The 13,704-nt window shown below is 42.4% G+C and overlaps 1 protein-coding gene across 1 annotated transcript in view; it reads right to left on the minus strand.

Moving 5' to 3' along the window:
• The window catches only part of ZC2HC1B (zinc finger C2HC-type containing 1B), a 37,565-nt gene that overhangs the window by 532 nt on the left and 23,329 nt on the right, over positions 1-13,704 (minus strand). Inside the window, exons 5-7 of the mRNA XM_019653747.1 lie at positions 10,244-10,383; positions 6,849-6,957; positions 122-206 (exon numbers count right to left, since the gene is read on the minus strand). Coding sequence (XP_019509292.1) covers positions 136-206; positions 6,849-6,957; positions 10,244-10,383 — 320 coding nt within the window. The 3' untranslated portion in view covers positions 122-135. The remainder of the gene's footprint in view (positions 1-121; positions 207-6,848; positions 6,958-10,243; positions 10,384-13,704) is intronic.

The raw sequence follows: 13,704 nt of genomic DNA on the forward strand, positions 1-13,704 counted from the left end.
CTCCCCACACTTCTCTTTGGTTTGCCTGCTATGGATTCATCCTCTGAAAGGCTCATTAGCTGTGTCTTGTGCATTAGATGATCAGCAACACCTGGCTTAGAGGTTTAATTGTTTTCCTTACCTGGCCTTGAGGAGTTAATCTTTTTTAGAAGATTTAGTAAACCCTTGTCTGAGTTTCGCTCCAGAAGCAGGGTCCACTGCTAATCCTTTGCAGACATAAACAGATTTGTTATTACGTAAAAGCAAACAATAGCAAGAAGAAAAAAAAGGGGGGGGGGATGATTACGAAATCCTCACATTGGAGTCAAAGTCTCTATTCTGTTTTGTTTTGTTTTGTAGCTATAGAAAACTACTCAGTCTCCACCCTGGGCCAAATAATAAGGAAAACCAGGGACTGTCTCAGGAGCTGTCTCTTCCCTGCCCCTAGCCCTTCACTTACCCGTGGACGGGCCCTTTGGACCACACCCAGGCAGCCCACCATGTATACAAGCTGACTCTCAACACCTTGCTCCACTACTGCCTCGGCTTTCAAAATGTTTCACGTCTTCACAATTCTTTGCCTGCTGTCAGGCTAGAAAAGGTGTGATAAGCTGTATAGAAGCATGAGCTGCCATCCCTCCCAGGCGTTACTGACATACATAGCAATGGACTCATTCCACAAACAGGATTCTTTCCCTTTGTGTCCAGCAGTGCTTGTGAGGTATAGAGAGGCAGGAGTTTATGGATACAGGCACACCGCAGTCTGTTCTGGACCACATGGTATGGGGCAGGACACTCAGAGAAATCGTTTTTTGTAAAAAGGAATAAGCCCCCTCTGTCCTAGAGGTGTCCGTTCTAATCAGTGTTGTATAAAGGGGCGTAACCAAACAACCCAAGGAAACTGTGAACTAATCTATCGGTGGACACAGGAATAGAAAGAGCTTGCGTGTTCATTTCACCCAACGACCTACAAGTTTTATTTCTCACAAAGAATCAGCAACCGACCTTCCAAACTCGTTACCTTCACTCCACAATTAGGGAAGGAGGGGGTGGATGCTCGTGCAGTGAAGATGCTTAACTCGATCAAACCCCCTGGTCCCAGAAATAAAAGCAGAGCCCACCCAACACAGCTATAACATGCAATTCACTAAGTATATGCAGCTGCACAGCCCCAGACCCCAGAACACATTTGCACAGAGATTGCCGTCTCTGCATAAAGGTGCTGGAGAAGCAGGTGCTTGGAGGCACCGTCCCTGCAAACCAGCCACTCTTACAGCAAAACCCTTGAGAAAATAGCCACCAGTAGATATTTGCTGACTAAACTATACACTCATATACAAACATTAGAATCTTTGTGGGATTAAAGGAAGAGCCATACCTTTTTCTGAAGTAATTTCTTAATATATATAATTATATATATATATATTTATAATTATAAATATAAATTACTATATATTTAAAAAAAAAAATATATATATATATCACTATCTCCTTAATGTCTATATTTTTTTATCCAGTTTTCCCAAAGCAGACAAAGGTTTAGTTGGCTCTACCATTTCTTATTAAATCTCTTGTGCATATTGCTTCACCTCTCTGTGCTTGCCTCATCTAGAAACTAGGGATATGCATAATATGTTGACCTCCTTATATTATTGTGAAGCTTAATGATGATTAATAAATTAAGTGCTTAGAAGAGTGTACAATAAAGCGGGGAAGACTGTCCATGAAGAAGGGAGTTATTTACTACAGCAAAAAAAGTAGAAACAATCTACCTGCTCAACACTGAGACAATAGCTAAATAAGTTATACTGCATTCTTGTGATATGACACTGTTTTTAAGGAAACTCTTGCCATAGGGAAATATTCAAAATTCGTTAGTGAAAAAAAATCAGGGTGTGTACATGGACTATGATCTTAACTTTGATAAAAGGAAAACTGAAAAAAAGGAGGATTATAAGTAAAGAAAAAAATGGAAAAAAATATCAGTGTTCACAGTGGTGATGTCAGGGTCTGGAATTATGGAAAAATTTTTTTATATACTTTTTCTTCATGTTCCAATATTTGCTACACTAAGCATTAATTTCTGACATGATAATTTTTGAAAATGCTCCTTCTACAAGGAAATTTTTGCAGGCTAACTTGAAGTGGCTCCAGCAAGAAGTTCCTCAGCCATCGTAACTAATGTACACAGCACCCGAGGGGGGGGCCTCACAGAGCAATGATGGCCCCCCTTGCTCCGGGGCCTTCCTTTCTAACTTTAATTTCTGTTCACGCCCCAACTCTTCTCTACGCTTTGGCCAAATGGGCCATTTGTTTCCACAGTTCGTCCTCTGCATTCTGGTTTTCACATCTCTGTGCATGTCTTTTGCAACTTTTCTCCATTGGTCAAAACCTAGCTCATCCTGAAAGCTCATCTCAAATGCCTCCACCTCCACGGAGTTTCCACTTTTTCAGACTGTCCCCAACGCCATAAAGCCTCCTGGGCAAAGTCGATCTCTTTCTTGTAATCCCTAGGACTTTTATATCCCACTGTTAAATATTGACGGCTCTCCCCTAGACTTTTAAGAACCCATGGGCAGAAAAAACAAGCACAGCAGCTGTGTACAAGTATCAACTCCATGTGACATCACATGCTCTCTTGTATCAGATTTTCCTGCACATGCATATCTTCTCATAAGACTCTGGGATGGATAAGGATTGTGACTTGCACACATATATCTCCCCTGACTGTGAATTTAGAACAAAATATTATACATGGGAGACACTCAATGCATATTTTACTCAAGAGAGTTGAAGAACAAAAGCCACAGTTTTGGGGGGTTAACTACCAGCTAGGTGAAAGACAATAAATAATAGGATTTAGTGTGGAAGGCAAGTGACACTAAGTGACCTAAACTACCAATTGTTGATCTAGATAGAGCAAAGCTGATAGACAATTTAAAAAAAAACAAAAACAAAAACAAAAAAAACCCAACACCTTTATATTACAAACATTTTAATACTGACCAGAACAAAAACAACGGATAAATGCAAATCTGATTCACACACCGGCCTGTTTGCATTAATAAAAGGCAGTCAATGAAATTGAATAGATGTACGAGTTGTCAGAGGGACAGAAGATTGGGGGGCGGGGGGTTATCACTTTGTAAGGGTGAAATGTATAACTATTACATTGTTTTGTACTCCTGAAACAAATTAAAAAAAAAAAAGGCACTCAGTGCTTTTCTCTGAACCTTACACATTTCTGAGAATTCACTCCCCTGCCCCCCGCCGCCCCAATATACTTTTGCTTCCTTCCCACAATGGCTCTGAATGAAATGTGACTAATTTAAAGGTACACTAATCCTGGTGGGTTTTGTTTTAAATGTAGTAAGCAGGGCCACAAGCAAGTATGAGAAATTAAACTGAAAATGCATCTTAAGCCTCAAATCAAAAAGGTATTTCTCTTTAGTCTTAACACTAATTAACATGACAATTCTATTTATATGCCAGTGACTTAAGTGAGAAATTACAGAATCAAGATACCTACTTTCTCCCATCATTTCATTCAAAAAATATTTACCAAGCACCTCATATGTGCCATGGACAATTCTGACAGGTAGGGATATAGCAGTGCAATAAAAAACAAAGTAGACAGATCCCCAGCTTTTTAAAACTTACGTTCAAGGCCAGCCAAGTGGTGCGTTGGTTAAGAGCTGGCTTGGGACGCCAGCTCTGAGCAGCAGGGCCCCAGTTCTGATCCCACATGAGGGCCAGTGATGCTGCTCTCTCTACAGCTAAAATGGTGAGCAGCAGCTCGACCTGGAGCGGGGCTGTCGTGAGTTGCTGGCAATGGCGTAGGCTGCAGTGGGCTGCCATAAGTTACTGTGAGCTGCTAGCGGCTGGCAGCCAGTGTGAGCTACCAAGAGCCGCCATGAGCGGCAGTCCAGAGGCCGGCGACCGATCTGCCTCGCCCGGGAAGAGCGCAATGATAATACCAACATGGGCCAGTGAAGCAACGTCCTCCACAACTAGACTGAAGAACAAAAGGACAGCAACTTGCCTGTTCCCCTTCCCCCAATTCCCCAGCACTGTTCTCCTCCCCCAATTCCCCAATAAAATCTTAAAAAAACCCTTACATTCATTTTGGGGGGTTGGGTGGGAAACAAATATACAGTAAATACTGGGGGTGCCAAAAAATGTATACAAGTGGACACTTTGGTCAACGTTACTCAAGCAGTAGTTTGCCGTAATCAGAAGTGTCTGGACGCTGATGGTAACCACTTTGAGCACCTCTTGTAATTGCAGAAGTCAAACGTGACTTGTATTCATCTTTTATTATCGGTATATATTGAGTAATACAATTTTAATACAATTTTCCTTTCTTAAAACATGTATGCATATTTTGGCACCCTCTGTATTAGATGGCAATAAATGCTATTGAAAAAAAGACTACGGTGGGAATTATGGAGGACTTAATTTTAAATACAGAAGTTGAGGGGGTCCCACTGGGAAGATGACAGCCAGCAAAGAGCTGGAGGGAGTGAAGGAGTGAGCAGTGCAGGTTCTTAGGGGAGTGTTTTGGTTTTCACAAGAGGGAGCAGCCAGTGCAAAGGCCCTGAACCAGGGGTGCGCAGGCCCATTATGTTCAAGGGACAAGACAGAAGCCGCGGGAGCTGGAGCTGGATTGAGAGGAAACAGTGGGAGGCGAGCTCAGGTGCTGGTATATGAAGACCCCAGGGTGGGCCATCTTAAGTCCTTGACTTTTCACTTAGCAACATCACAGTGGATGTAAACCGCCATTCACTAGTCACAAGCAAATACAATGCCGTTTGCTTAGATCTACTGGCCTACTCATCTATTTTCTAATGTATCAGAATGGCGTCTTTACAATGTTTTGATTCCAGCACTGAGACACAGGCTTCTGAGTCCTCACTTAGGACCTTTCCACTTATGCCTTGCTGCTGCTTTAAAGAAATCATTTACTTCAAGGAAGGAAACTCTTATTTTCAACACCCCACCTGATGTGCTGGCCTCTCCCATTCCCAAACTCTTTCCAAGTTCACTAGACCAGAGAACGAAGGTCCTCGGCCCCATTGTTATCCTCGGATTGGAGCTGCACATTGTCAGAATTATCTAATCCTGATGAATTCAGAAATATCCCCTCTTGGCAAACAAGCTTTTACCTCCAACTCAAAGGAGTGCTGCTCACTAGAAGGGATGCATTATAATATATTCTTGGAAAAAAACAAGGAAAAAAACCATAGTATAAAGAAATTGCCTTTTCTGAAGGATACTAATCGTTATACTTTGGAAAAAACTTGTTAGTGAAAGTTTTACCAAATGAATATTATATATAATTTGAATTATTTTTGTGTGTGTGAAAACTAAAACCTACCTCTCATTGTTAAGTTTACACAGATCAGGAGAAAACTAATGACGTGGCTATGGGGAATTTTTAAAATATCAATTCACTTTTAGCCCCTGACAAGCAACACACGAAGAATTTAAGAACTGACAATAAACTTCCGTGTGTTGTTACTTTATGGATTGGCTGTTCCTACTCTGGTTCTGATAATATTTTCCAAATAAGACTCCTGGTCAGAGGTGCCATGTGGTCGTGAATTAGTTCATGTTGCCTCCATACTGCACACTGATCAGAGAAGAGAATGCCACATTCATTAATGCAGCTCAGTGAGGAGGTATTTAATCCAGCTCTGCTACTGCATTTACCAGTTGAGTGCTTTGAACAAATAACCTATCTTCTCTGAGCCTCAGTTTCCCTTTATGCAAATTAAAACACTTGGAGGATTATTGTGAGGATTAAATGAAATGGGTCTAAAACATAGTAAGTACTGTAATGGTTGTGACTTTCTGAAACTGAAGAAATTACTTAGTTCTAGAAAGGTAACTCTCCCTTTTCTTGTTTCTTTTTTCTTATTTTTTCCAGCCTATTGCAATATAATGAAAGGTAACATTGTATAAGGTGTACAATATGATGATTTGACACACAGATGTATTTTGAAATGATTACCACAATAAAATAGTTAATACCCATCACCTCCCATATTTACCTTTTACGTGTGCGGTGGTGAGAACATTTAAGATTTGCTCTCTTAGCAACTTTCAAGTATGTAATACAGTTTTGTTAACGATAGTCATCATGCTGTACATTACATGCCTAGAACTTATTCATCTTATAATTGGAAATTTGTATCCATTACACATCTCCGCATTTATCCCACCACACCCCTACTCCTGGAAACCACCTGGGGTAACACATTCTCTGCTTTTATGAATTTGACTTTTTTAGATTCCACATATAAGTGAGATCATACAATATTTGTCTTTCTCTGTCTTATCTCACTTAGCATAAGTGTCCATCCATGTTGTCACAGATGACAGGATTTCCTTCTTTTTTATGCCTGAATAGTATTCCATTGTGTATATTTATCCATTCATTCATCAATGGACACTTAGGTTGTTTCCATATCTTGGCTATTTGAAAAATGCTATAATCATCATGGGAGTGCAGATATCTCTCTGACATAGTGAAATAACTTTCTTCCTTTATTTTTAACACATCTGACACACTGTTATATCCCCGTCTTTATCTCTTTTCAATTTTTTTAGATCAGAAAATGATGGTTCTAGACCCTGCTGCTGTAATAGGATATGACATTGTATATCATCAGAGATATCTAGTCCTGATGAATTAGGAAATATTCCCTTTTGGCAAATAAGCTCTAACCTCAAACAAACCACATATCTTTATATCCAAAAGCAACAATAGGTGCCATAGCTTTTGCCAACTGCCGACCAATCCCAGAGCCAACAGTGGTTGCCTCCAACCCAGTCATTTGATAGCTGAGGTGCTCATTTGGACTCACCTGGCCTGGTTGAGGCCACACTTGTGGCCTCCAGGGCCCTGTTCTGTAGGAGCGCGCCCACGGCACTGGTCACGGTCGGTTCCTTTTTTGGACTCATCTGTGCCCTGCCCTACAGAGAGAGGGGGGGAGTTCTGTAACCTCAGGTAGCACACGGGAGGGAAGCTGTTCCCACTTAACCGGCAGCCACTGGAGTGGTCTCCGGCAACCTGCTGCACCCAGTTAACCTGGTTCTCGTCCTCCCTGTCTGGGGTTTGGAGCTGACACTCCATAATCAAGCCTTCGTGGGAATTATGAGACGTTCATCCTGTAAAATTAGTTATATGGAGACATAAGAAATCACTTAATGTCAATAAGGATAGTTATGGAACATTTTAGTTTTTCATTACACTTGAAGATGATTTTGTTTTTAAATACATGAACAGAGAAGAAAAACAGACATTGGCAGGCAGCAAATGTTTTAAACATGGAATTCCAACATCCCCACACCACACCCCTCCCGACTGAGCAGCAGCAGCAGAACAGTTACAGGAACGTGGAACACGGACCAAAAGATTCCTCGGGGGCTCCTTTTTACCTTGCTGCCCTGATCTCACCAACATCTCCGTGGGAACTCCCTCAAGATAACCTGTTACCCCAACTGAGACTTCTCCCTCGGGGAAGGGGAGCCGTGAGATTTATAGCAAACCGCTCATCCTCATCCAAACAGAGAAAGCTATTTTCCGAGGCCCATATTGGTCTCTTTTGGTTAAGGGTATAACACTTTTTAAAAGTTGATTACGTTTAAAATAGGAACACATGTCAGCTGTGCTGTTAACAGCCCTTCCGAACTGCAACAGCCCCTCCCTTTTTGCTCCATTTCTGAATAAGCTTCACTGCGAGGCAGGGCCCCCGTGAAGCTGGCACTGGAGAAGCAAGCTCGGCCCTTCAGATACACTCGACAGTGAGTTTACTCAGAAAGCAAGCAATTCAGAGAGCAAGCAATTTTTCTTCTGTGTTCCCAATCACCACTTTGTCCTGGAAAACAAGGAGAGGAACAGGGCCAAATCCCTGGTTACACTCAGGACAGCCAGCTGGCCTCCTTCAGGGATAAAAAGCACTTCCGCTGCTGCTTCCCAGTACTCCCTTTGGCCCCACACTAAATCCCCACTAACTTCGAGGGCTGGTCAGAAGAATCATTCGAAGAAATGTACCGCACCCTTGACTGCTTTAGAAAGTGTACGGAGAGTTATGCTTGGAAAACCTTTCCAAAATGAAGTTGAATTCAAGCCCAAAGCAGTCGTATCCCCTCAAAATTGTGGTGTCTGCCCCACCCACAGGAAAGGACTTACCCAAGAGGGGGAAAAGGGTGGGGCCACGGGGAGAGAGGAAAGGTGGAGGGACCCCTGTGGGAAGGCACCTGACTTATATTATCTATCGTCCTCCCAACAAGTTGGCAAGGTACGCGTTCAAGTGTCTCAAAGAATTTAAGTGACTTGTCCAAGTTTACCTCCAGATAGTAAATTATAGAGCTGAAAGTCAAACCCTGACTACTGATTGCAGAATCCAGGCTCTTTCTACATGGCACTGCTTCCCATACTATTTCAGGGGCAAAGATTGAATCTCTACAACTATATTTATCATAACCACCCTGCCCGCTCCACCAACACACCTCCCTCCTCCCTTCTGTGCGCCTTTATCTAGATGCATAGTATTATTATCTGCCTAGGCTCTGGAGATAAAAACCTTCTTGTCAACTCTGATCCTTTTTTTTTTACCCTATATCCAATCCTCTTTTCAGTCCCATCAATTATTTCTTAAATTCTCCTGTCACCCCCCCCCCATCAGTCCTCTTACTCCAGAATCCCTCATTCTTTCCCCGTTGCCATGGCTCCCAGCTGTTCTCCCGCCAATCCATCTTGAACACTAAATGCAAGGGTGATCTTGCTCAAAACAAAACAAAACACACAATTCCATGTCATTTCAGTCTACACTGTCCCACCAGCCTACACTGCCCATAGAATGACATGTGAAGCTAATAATAGTCGATTGGACACAATGGCCAAAAAAGTCATGGGGCAGAGGAGGGGACGCAGAAGGGTAGTAGGAAGGAGAGGGGACACGGAAAGCTGGAAAGGACTTCTGCTGGGCTCCCGGGATTTGACGCTTCCTGCTTCCAGGCCTGCAGGCTGGCTGGCCTCAGAGTTGAGGGCCGCTCTCTCCCCTGACTTGCCCCTCTCCGAACCAGCGTGAGTGAAAGCCCGTGTAGATCTGACTATCCTTGCTTATCCTCTCTCGTCCGTCTCCCACAGACACTGCGTGCTTTAGCCTTATCTGCTGGATTCTTCAGGCCACACGCTGGCTGTTTTGTGCATAACGTCCTTCTCAGCTCCAGCTCTAGGCTGGTGAACCCATCTGATACTTAAGGGGAAACTGTCTGCTCCTGTTTGAAGCCACCTGTGAATCCCTGGGGCGTCTTCCCCCACTGTGCTCCTATGTATTAATATGACACCTACTACGCCTTCACACTGCGTTGTTTCCAAGGCCTCGCCCTCCTCTGAGTTACAAACTCTTGATCAGCCAGCACGGAGTACAGTGTCTGCTACAGAGTAACTTTTCAATAACTGTCTAATATATATGGAGACAGAGCTCAGAAGCCATAGTCCCTGGGGTCTGCTTTTAGTGGAGAAGGTTTCCACCCATATTAGATACTGGATTTTATGGAAATCTTTCTCAACATGTTTCATACCCTTAAGTATTCAGACCAACTTAATCTTTTCTTGGTGTCTGAGCCATGTTTATAAAACTAACAGTTTTTATGCGATACTGGAACTTATGTCCCTGGGCCCTTTGATGTTTATGGAGCTGTTTGCTGGCTCTGGTCCTGTCTGTTTTTATAAATCTTTGTCTTCCTGGTCAAGTTGACAGTTTACTTATTTGGACTTATTTATAACAGTTGCTTCCATTTGTCCACTTTAACTTGCTGACTCAGTGACTTTAAATAAAAGGCTGAAGACTCTTTTTTATAGACCACACCAAGTGGCCTGTTGGAGTGACCACTTCCCCCACTCAAGCCGGCTTCACTTCAGGTTCACAGTTCTTTTCTGTGTGGTTAAGGCTGATAGCCACGGTTGGATAGAGTTTTATCATAATACTACAGAAACACTGTTTATGTATTCAAGTCTTCATCCTAAGAAGATGGCAAACGCTTTTTAGAAATATTTTTTCTACAACATCCAAAGGTGTTGTAAGTTGGAAACTCAAAAGGAGCCAGCTCCCGTGAGGATGAGCGACAGTGGCCAGCTATCACCATCCTTATATTTCTTAGGATGGGTAGATTTAGGTTTCCCATCAAACTCTACCTGCTTGTCCTGGGTATGTAAGGGCACAAGATCCAACACCTGGGGAGAGATATTTACCTGCCCTCTGGATGCCAATTTGGCTGCTGTCTGGGCTGGACTGAAGACTCGACGAGAAGATTGATCCTTGCAGAAATTAATATGTCGATTGGCTGCATTTTCATTAAACCTCCTCATACAATATGGGCATTGAATATAATCTGAAAGTAAAGATAATAACAAAAGGCAATTAGCATTTTAAAAACAACTCTGAAATGAAATAAACTGGATATGAACTCTGCTTCAACATGGAAGAGCAAAGTCCCACGCTCTGGTGGGAGACAGCCTATTCCAGAGAAGAAGGCACGCAAGAGCTCAAATAAAGGACATAGCAGGGACAGATGGTTCTACCTCTGTGCTTATTTCAATTAAAAGTGTGCCCTTCAAATGTTTCCATGATATGTTTTTTAGAAAATTAATTATACTTAGGAACTTCCCAATCAAATGAATTTTTTAGTGAATCCTTATGTACAAAAGGAGTGCTGGAATCACAGAATGTTAGCATTGATGACATGCGTAAGGGCAGAGAAGATTCCAAAGCCCAGGCTGTGGTACTGGGGTGGGACAGAAAGTCATACAGGAGTTAAGGGGGTTCAGAGGGAGAGAAGATGCTTCAAAATGCGGGTTTGGGGGATGGGATTTGAAGCCCATGTTCCTAGCAGAAAGGCATTATGTTAGCAGTGCTAGATTTTTTTTCACTGAACTCTGAAGTGAGGAGGAAAGTCATACATTCAGGAAAAGAGGTAGCAAAAGAAAAAAAATGGTGGGGATTTGGAAAAGACAAAAGGGAAAAGTAGGGGTGGTCAGAAAGCGGCTCTAGAAACAGCTCCCGCTTAAAGCATTCAAACGTCCTAGGCAGCTCTGTGGGCACCAGGTCCTCTGTTGTTCTGTGGAATACCCAGTCATCTCAGTTTGGCTCTGGTTTGCAATTACTAGATGGTGAGAGAAATGTGAAATGAGAAAGGTCCCAGGTCTTTTTAGAATGTGGGGATGCCAGGTTGGAGCCTACCCCTCTAAAGTAAGCAGAGGCTTGGGTGCTGTTTTGTCTTAGGCACCTTTCTTTAAGGGATGATAAAGTGTATATGAGCCACATAAGACAACCACTTTCCACCCAGGAAGGATCTGAGGCAGCACCGACCTTAAACTCTGTACGACGTTTGGGTTAGTGTATAGTCAAAATTCCTACATGTCGGGATGGATATTTAAGGCAGTGATTTCTTCAAAGTTAAGAGTCTTTGAAGGCATCTTTTTAGGCAGTTGGGGGAACTTCCTATTTTTTTGAAAATAATCATTTCCTAAAAGGAATACTCATTAAATGTAAGAATTGGAAGAAACTGGAATATAATAAAAGATTAGCACGTAACCAAATCTTGTATTTCACACTCTGGAAGGCCATACGTAATCATTAATTCAATACATATTGAACACCTGTGATGTGCCAGGCACTGGTTTATACCTGAGGATGCAATGTCTCTGTAATCAAGGACTACGAGGCATTCTAATACAGAAACGTTTTCCCACAGTGATAAATTCCTTGAAAAAAATAAAATAGGACAGCATTGGGCAACGATGAAGGCTCTGCAACCTGCGGGACGGGTTTGGAGCCCCAGCTCTGCACTTGCTGTGTGTGTGAACTTGGGCCAGTTACTCAACCTCTTTAAGTTTCAATTGCCCTAGTGCCTGCGTATCACCTGTCTCATCGGGTTGTTGTGAAAGTGAACTAAAATCACCCACACTTGGGTTTGGCACAGTGGGAGGCAGGACATACTAGTGCTATAAGGAAACAGGTCCAGCAAGCTTGTGTTTGCAACTGTCAAACAAGAGTGAAACTGCTTAGAAAAAGTATACTAGGAAGCGGCACTACCATGCAGACCTCACGATGGTGTAGGAAACCATCTAGGACTCGGCTCTTGGCTTGGTGGGTATTTCTTCAGTTCTATCAGCTGCAAGGTCAAGGCTTATGTCAGAAATGCTGCTGCCATGGACCCGGCTTCGTTCAGGCAAAGACACTAATTATGGCAATGACTGTCCTCCTTCCTTACTCTCACTCATTCATTCATTCATTGTGCCCATCTGTGCGTTTGGCACTATATGACGCCATGAAGACAACAAAATTGAAATGTATGTCCCCGCCAACAAAAGCCTCAGAGACGGCTAGGCAAAGGAGCAATGACCATTCCGAGAGGTAAACTGTGAAAGGAGGAGGCACCAGGCCCTCCAAGAGCCTATGCGACGGACATGAAGCCCTGACTTAAGGGGGCAGCAGAAGGGTACTTCAAACACCCTGAGAAACAACAAAGTATTTTTCTTTTTTTAAAATAAGAGTTTAATTCTTTTTTTAAAAGATTTTATTGGGGAATTGGGGGAAGGGGAACAGACAAGCTCCTGTCCTTTTGTTCTTCAGTCTAGTTGTGGAGGACGTTGCTTCACTGGCCCAAGTTGGCACCACTGGCTGCTGGCTACACACGGTAGCCCATGACACAGCCTACGCCGTCGCCGGCGACTCATGGCAGCCCAGTTCCAGGTCGAGCTGTTGTTCAGAATCTTAGTTGTGGAGGGCAGTGTCACTGGCCCTCATATGTGGGATCCGAACCGGGGCCCTCCGGCATCCCAAGCCAGTTCTTAACCAACGTGCCACTCGGCCGGCCCTATATGCTTTTAATAATACCTTGGCAACAAGTTTCATAAAACAAAAACATCTTTTATGGGAAATACTTCATTTTAATAGCAGAAGCTACAGGGTTGAATGGCTACCTTATGGCTCTTTAGTTGAATAAGTAAAACCATGTGAGATGTCCTGCGATACGGATTTCTGTCATTTTCATGTTGGATTTAAAATGTGGGGATTATTGTTTCTTTAAATAAATGCCTTTGTAAGGCCTTATCAAACATACGATTTATTTCTCTGCCGTTTACATTTTATGCTAAAATATAGCTTTATAATTAAGTGCTTTCTTATGCCTTTATTACCATTTTATGCACCAAGCAAAATGGTCATATACAACAGCACATTTTCATTACTATTGAATTATTTTGATTGTTCAGGGATTTCATATTAGCCCATATATTGTTAGGCTTAGATACTAAAAAAATGCATTGAGACACAACTAGAGTCATATATAATATCGCCTTGTATATGCGCAAGTTTGCAATAATTTTCTTTTTTTTCCCAGCATAATTCCCTATTTCATGACTCAGTTTCTGTGACATGTATATATTTGTTCTAATTCTTAATGAGTTAAGTAAGTCTGCCAATCATTCAACTTTCAGAACATTGCGATAGTTAAATGGGGAAAGTGATATAATATTTATAATTGGGATTTTCTGTGAGGCCTGGGACATTTGGTCACCATTTCCTAGGGCTCCATAGACATGGGTCCTCAACAAAATGCTTGCATTTTAAAATGATGCTTGTTTTTCTATTTTAAATTTTTTATGAGATCTGACATCTTCCCCATAGTCCTCATAAGAATCCATTTGTC

Source organism: Hipposideros armiger, unplaced genomic scaffold (assembly GCF_001890085.2).
Source record: "Hipposideros armiger isolate ML-2016 unplaced genomic scaffold, ASM189008v1 scaffold_206, whole genome shotgun sequence".
NCBI lineage: Eukaryota > Metazoa > Chordata > Mammalia > Chiroptera > Hipposideridae > Hipposideros > Hipposideros armiger.